This window comes from Hyalella azteca, unplaced genomic scaffold (genome assembly GCF_000764305.2).
Source record: "Hyalella azteca isolate HAZT.00-mixed unplaced genomic scaffold, Hazt_2.0.2 contig862, whole genome shotgun sequence".
NCBI lineage: Eukaryota > Metazoa > Arthropoda > Malacostraca > Amphipoda > Hyalellidae > Hyalella > Hyalella azteca.
In genome coordinates, this window is record NW_025931197.1 from 75,727 (window position 1) to 82,655 (window position 6,929).

At 38.1% G+C, this 6,929-nt stretch overlaps 1 protein-coding gene across 2 annotated transcripts; it reads left to right on the forward strand.

The window, feature by feature from the left end:
* Position 1: 1 nt before the first annotated feature.
* LOC125178033 lies at positions 2-1,360 on the forward strand. 2 transcript variants are annotated; one of them, XM_047880908.1, is made up of 2 exons: positions 2-170; positions 406-1,360. In XM_047880908.1, exons 1-2 carry the CDS (start codon positions 2-4, stop codon positions 615-617), a joined length of 381 nt encoding a protein of 126 aa, XP_047736864.1. In that variant the 3' UTR covers positions 618-1,360. The 2 variants fall into 2 exon arrangements, with proteins under 2 accessions (XP_047736864.1, XP_047736869.1); XM_047880913.1 differs by having other exon boundaries at positions 2-163; positions 426-1,360.
* The last annotated feature ends 5,569 nt before the right edge of the window (positions 1,361-6,929 follow it).

Sequence of the window (6,929 nt, forward strand, 5' to 3'; positions counted from 1 at the left end):
CATGGCAGCCCGGCTCTTCATAACCAACATGGCAGACCGGCTCTTCATAATCGACATGGCAGACCGGCTCTTCATAATAAACATGGCAGATTGGCTCTTCATAATCGACATGGCAGCCCGGCTCTTCATAATCAACATGGCAGCCCGGCTCTTCATAATCAACATGGCAGATTTTTGATAACATATTCCTATGTTATCTGTAACATGTTCCTATAACTATTTTTGATAACATATTCCTATGTTATCTATAACATGTTCCTATAACTGTTTTTGATAACATGTATTATGCAAGCACTAACGACATGTTCCTCGCAACAGGTCGGGGTGAGCGATAACCTGTACACCTTCATGCACGAGCTGTGGCTGCAGAGTGCACCCATCGGCGAGCTTTTCTGAGCCAGGGACGCCGGCTCCTCATAATCAACATGGCAGACCGGCTCCTCATAATCAACATGGCAGCCCAGCTCTTCATAATCAACATGGCAGCCCGGCTCTTCATAATCAACATGGCAGACCGGCTCTTCATAATCAACATGGCAGACCGGCTCTTCATAATCAACATGGCAGCCCGGCTCTTCATAACCAACATGACATCACCTCACACTCCGCATGGCTGATATCGCGTGGTCACGATGTTTTCCCATGTGATGATAATAATCATAATACTAGAAATTTTCGAAAATAATCAAAATCGAAATTTGCTATTTTTGATGACGTGCTACTACTTTGGAATACAATCTTGCCTCGTTGGACAAGCTCTGCATTACATTCCTCGTATCCTGTATTTGTCAAATTCTTCATATTAATTTTTTTTTGTTTTACTCAGGTTACTTATATTGCTACTATACTTTATTCTTTGTATTCCTTATTTCATGCACTCCTTCTATTATGTTCCTTGTTCTCGTTCATCCAGGACCAATATTTAAGTGAAAGAGTTATACTCATTAGTTGAAAATAGTCAGTTCATCATTAGTTATCCCGTTATCATTTGTTGATGATGCATGTCATCTCTAATTTTCTGATGATACGCGGCCAGTCGTGAATCTTTTTGAACGAATTCTATTTCGTTCTTTTGAATGAATTTCTATATTTCTGGCCAGTTCTTTAATCGTTTCATTGGAGGACGGCGAGTTAAGTGCAGTGGCAGCTTGTGCCTCATTAACGGTAGTAGAAACATTCCAGAGCCTTCGTACTCCCCATTCTGGAGTACTGCTGCCAGCTTTGGGCGCCACTTTTAGCGGGTGCGGCCATTCTTACTTGAACTGTGGCTGTCAAGAGGGGAAGCATCGACGTTCATCCTGGAATGGGGGCTAATATTTTTGTAGACTTATTATTACATTCATGTTTGGAAATTGTCCTGAGACGATCATAATGGAATGGGGGCTAATATTTTTGTAGACTTGTTATTACATTCATGTTTGGAAATTGTCCTGAGACGACCGAAGCTCATCGAGATTAGTAGAAAAAGTTTTTTCTCTCTTTGCATTTTAAAACATATCACATAATTAGTAATTCAGTTACTTAAATTTATTTTCTGCAGGTCTTTGTTGTTCGTTTTCTATTTAAGGTGCTTGATTTCTACGCAAGTAGATATAATACGTACCTATTATTAATAAATTGATTTCCTCGTAATATTATCAGGCATGCAACATATTGTTTGCCACAAGAAACTAAGAAAATAGTATTTTATTTTATGTGCTTAAAAACCATCTAATGATCAAAACTGCTTCAAGCACATCCTTTAAAGGACCATAAGACGAATTATCACATTTTAATTTTGATAAACAATGATGCATGTCTTTGGGACTGCGTGTGTGAGTGTAGTGAAGCGTTTTTTTTTTTCGGTTATAAATACGTGCATTAAAACACCATCTCTGTAGCATGGGTGTGTAGTGAAGTGCTAGTGCAGTTCTAAATAATTACATTAGGTTACAGTAACTGCGGTAAATTGCCTTCTAAAGACCATACTTGAATTTTTGTGCAATTGTTAAAGAGTGACGCAATTGAGTTAGTAATTTTAGTTATGACATGTATACACCAATATTAAAAAATTTAACGCTTTTGCGTAATAAATTTAATAACATAGGAAAGTTTGGGTCATATTTTCATAAAACTTGTGTTTTTAATGCCTGAATCTCTCGTAGAAATAATATTGTATTTCGTCTTGAACGTAGTTCTTCTAGAAGAATAGGCCACTTTCAGATGACGTCATAGACGTTAGATACTAGTTAATGGATTAATTTAGTGTCGGCGCATCAGTTGTTAACGATTATTAACGTCATTCGCTGATGACAAATAATAGCACTTCGTCGTGTGCATTATGCAAATTATATAATTATTGATTGAGTATATATCACTGATTTTTTTAGATTTTAAACCCGTTGAAAATGTGCTGTTCGTGTTAGGTCACTCAAGATATAGAAAATTCATTAGTGCCTAGAAAAAGTGTTGGCAGTTGAACTCACCGTATTGGCAGCTGACGTTTACCATTGTAGCATTTTATGACATGTAGTTTGTGTAAACATTTGCTTCTTTCAAAACGCCAATAACCTCGAAAATTTTCAACTAATTAATGTGACGAGTTCAATTTTGATCATTAGGGTCATAGTTTGAATGAAAGCCCTTCACTCGTCAATGATGAATTATTCAACGCAAGCTGTTCCAGTAGTAGGTGTGAATTATAGAAATAATAAGAAATCACAATTTTTTTATATCACTAGTCATTAATCATATTTTGAAAAAGAATAATTTATTATGCACATGTTCTCGCCAAGGCAAAAATTTCTCTAGCATTCAGCAATTTATATTTTTATTAGTTCCTTCAAGCATATTTCATTGAAGACCAGAGAATTTGTTTTATCGACAATTTTCTTATTATTTTTTTATCAACATGCTCTGCCAACCTATACTAATCTGTATTAGTTTATACATATCTATGATTTTTGAGATACTGCCATTTTCTTTTCTTATTGTAATTTGTTATTCGTGTTTGTTGTATAATGTTTTCTTATAAAGCGGGAAAAGAATAGCTCATTGTGGCGCTCATTCCTTTATAGGCGCTTGCTCTTTATTCGTAGTCTTGAATCGAATTTGTGCTTTAGTCGCTCACGCAATCGGACAGTTAATGGTATTTATTATAACTGGAAAGTGCTTTATTGATTGTTCAAGTTAAGAATTGAAACTTATAGTTACTCGCATAAGAACAGAAAGTTTGTGTAATAGACGGTATTGCAATCCAACTTGGCGATTTTTCCAAATGCAAGCCAGGATTGATGTTTTTTTTTTAAATGTTATCCGAAACTAATATTTGCTGCTCACTATACGAACAAAAAGTATCCATACTAATGACAAAAAAAAAGCTTTTATTTCGCCTATTTGTTATTTTTTCGGGCAGATTTATGCAGAGTGGAATTCAATGAGTAGCGGATCTATTACTCTAGCCACTTGAAGTTCAATCTTGGATTTTAGACCCAATCTTACTCTAGTCTGATATATTTTTCTCATAATCAAAATTATTATCTAGCCTTTTGCTTACATAGAAGTAAATTTTGTGCATGTGTCAAGTTTGGCAGTGGGCGTTCACTGTAATTTAACGGAGCCCCATTTTTTATTTTATTTGTTTTAATATGCGATAAATATATTGATTGCTATGTGTTGTTATTGTTAGTTAAACGTTTCTAGTAAGAAGGGAAATCGATAGAATTGTTTCAGGTTCTTATTAAATCAGTATTCTCAAATATGCAATTTTTTGCTTTTTTGCATACCGTGTTCTGACGTGGTCAATTAAAGCCATCTATTTTCTTCTTTAATTCGCTTAATTAACTTCTAATTTGACACTATTTTCATCAAAAAGGTTGACTCTTTATCCCACTAGCATATTTTGTATAGATTCGACGAAAGTGACTAGCCAGTTGATTATTCTTCTTGATTTTTTTTCTCTAATATCGATTTATTAATCAGCAACAAGCGACGGAAGGCCTCTCATTAACCACTCTTTGTAAGGGAGCGCAGCCGTGCACCAACAAGCCCTGAATCCAACGGATGGATAGCTAGAGGTCAGCATAGCCCAAGTCCAGAGTGCGATTCATATACCTTCCCGAGCGTAACGCACAGGGCATCTTCGGCTTCGACACAGAGCAAAGCCCACCACAACAGCGCCGTTCAGTCATAGGCACTGGTTCACAGCGCCGGAGCACAGCGCTGTGAAGCAGTGGCTGTGTTGTGCAATGCAGATTTACTGTTAGCCGGAGTTACCCACAGCTCATTGATCTGAGGCTATGTGTAGATATTGCATGCTGATGGTTGGCGTTGGGCCCAGGGCCTGTTTACGAGTCAATTTTGTTACCCACGGCTGCGCTCCTAATCGAACGCCTTGGATCTCTCCAGACCTCCATCAATCAGCAGTGAACCACTCGGCTTTGTCCTCCTTCGGTCTTGCATAGAACCTGCCGTGCACCACCAGGCCGCGGATCGAATCTGACTTCCGGGCATCGTTAAATTACGTAATTTTGCGTTCACCGCATCTGAGGTTAGGCTTCAGGTAGCATAGTTCTGTTCCAAAATGTATCGTCCTTCGACAAGTGGCCGTTCGACCGAGGGCTGGTTCGACGCACGGCCAAGATACGGACGGCTTGAAGTGATGAAGGCTACAATCCGGAAGGCAGGAATCATGATGCTCCATTATATCCAGGGCAGTGGTGGTCTTCGGCAGGCGACCCGCAAGGTAAACAAAGCATTAAACCGTTTGTTAGATTAATAGAACAGTTGAACAATTGTTGAACTAATGCAAGGTTTACATCTAGCGTGGAAAAATGTAGCACTTGCCACGGGAAAAAAATAGTGTCGGATTTACTCCTACATGAAAACGATTACGGTTCGTATGCTGGCCGCCTGGGGGTGGTAGTGAAATTCAACAACTTTTGTGGTGGCTCACCGAACAACGATGCTCGTCATGGTTGAACTAAATAAGGTTCACCCACTAGGATTTCCGCCATTCAGTTCAGCTTTCTTGTAAGTCACTGAGATCGAGAAACCTAAACAATCCCGTCTTTCCCATGACGGATTGCTTGACTGGTTTGAGCGCATTTCGGTGATTGCTTAATGTTCGTGACGTCACTGAGAGATGTCCGTGACGTCACAGGCGAATAACACTACATCCGCAAAAATGAGCTCCTCATAAGTCAACCTTATTCATCACGTCTCGGACATAGTTCAATCATGAATTTACGGCCGGTCTCGCGGCCTCACTCCAAATTCCGTGAGCATAGAATATCTCCCAAAGTACTGCACGTAGCTCGATGAAAATTGGTACACACAATCATTATAGCCTAATTGTGATGTTTAGACGTCTCGGACAAATAACCGATCGGTTAAGAAATTGTTTTAGTTGACTCTCAATGAAGGAAGATATAAAATGATCGAATATTAGGCTGAGCTTCCTCGTTTGTACATTTACTTCGTTTATCTCTGCTTTAGGACCTTACCGTTAAAAAGAAATAACCTGCAGAATAGCCTGCAACTCTATTTCTGTTTACTCTGAGATCATTTCACTTTTAAAGTAATTTAAATGTCCATACTAAATGATTAAACAAAGGAATCATTTCAGCGTGCAAAACACAATTTTATCGTAGTGATTCGCCTTATATACCTATTATACACCTGTTATGCGCTCGAAATTTTCACACCACGCTGAGACATACCGAATACAACTTGTCGGCGACGTGGAATTGAAGGTAAATATGTCAACACGACTGATCTTGCGACTTCAAGCGATAAATCCTAAGTATTTCGTTGTGTTTTGCTATTGCTTGCATTTTTTTTTTCTTGAAACTTGGCAGTCCGAATACTTCGGAAAGCGACCCTTGTTTACGATCAAAACATGTCATAAAATTGTCTGTTATAGTTGTCTTAACTCACCATTTTTAAAACTCATACTTTTCGGTTTGAATTAATGAGTACGAGTGTACGACCACGAGCCTGAGAGGCTGAGCCCAGGCCAGAGGCAAGACAAAATTGAAAGGATCTCATTTACTAAGAAGGAGCTGATCCTGAGCTGCCAAGTGCAAGTCAGATTTGTGACTGGGCTTCATGTTGGCAACTTTGCATAAAAGACTAAAAGTTTAATGAAAATGAAACTGCTAGATTATGTAGAAATCGCAGACTCTCAGTCCAATTTAAGAGAAATTAGTTCTATCTTGAAATTTTTAAAACCCAAACTCTGAAAGTGGAAAATTGGGCTGATTGCTTCCAGAAGCAAAGCAAGAATGGGATAAAAACATCTTTGATTCCAGAGAATTTTTTATTTCACCTACTAGGCCTATTCTTATGAGTCCATAGTGGCAAACCAGACACCAGTGATTGTTTAGAATCAGTTCATTTTTAATTTCCTCATTTACTCAAGATTTTAACAGATTTCTTATGTATGATAATTCTGGTATCCAAGATACTTTACTCTACTTATAGGACTCAAAAATGAACTTGAGGAAGAGTCTAAAAAACTCTCTGCTTTGCCACTATGCTTATGACAATGTTCAAATTTCTTTGGTGAAAAATATAAAAAGCAGCATTTTTAGCCACAATTTGGGAAAATCTCTAGTAAAACAATCCCTTTTAAGTTTTAATGATATTACCATTAATTTTTTGAAAAAAAATTTTCTATCCAAATAATGCAATAGGTAGGGTAAACGCGGTATATTCCGACCATGGTCAGGAAGATGTGCCAGGTGCGCGGGAATTTATTTTGTCATTTAACGACCTGTGCGGTGCGCCGTACTATGCTGGTGAAAAAATGCACCGTGCGCCGTACTTTAGAAAGCTAAAATAGTTCTACTATTTTAGTCGACAATATACGCGAGTATATTGACTACGCGAGTCGAACTGACAATAATAAAATGTAAGACATGTCCAGGTTACTTCTGACTCTTTTGCTT

Bases quoted from the DNA above. Each gene is read 5' to 3' on its own strand.
- LOC125178033 (XM_047880908.1), top strand. From the start codon at position 2: ATGGCAGCCCGGCTCTTCATAACCAACATGGCAGACCGGCTCTTCATA. The intron at 171-405 runs ATTTTTGATAAC...TGAGCCAGGGAC, and splicing joins CTTCATAATCAACATGGCAG to GCCGGCTCCTCATAATCAAC.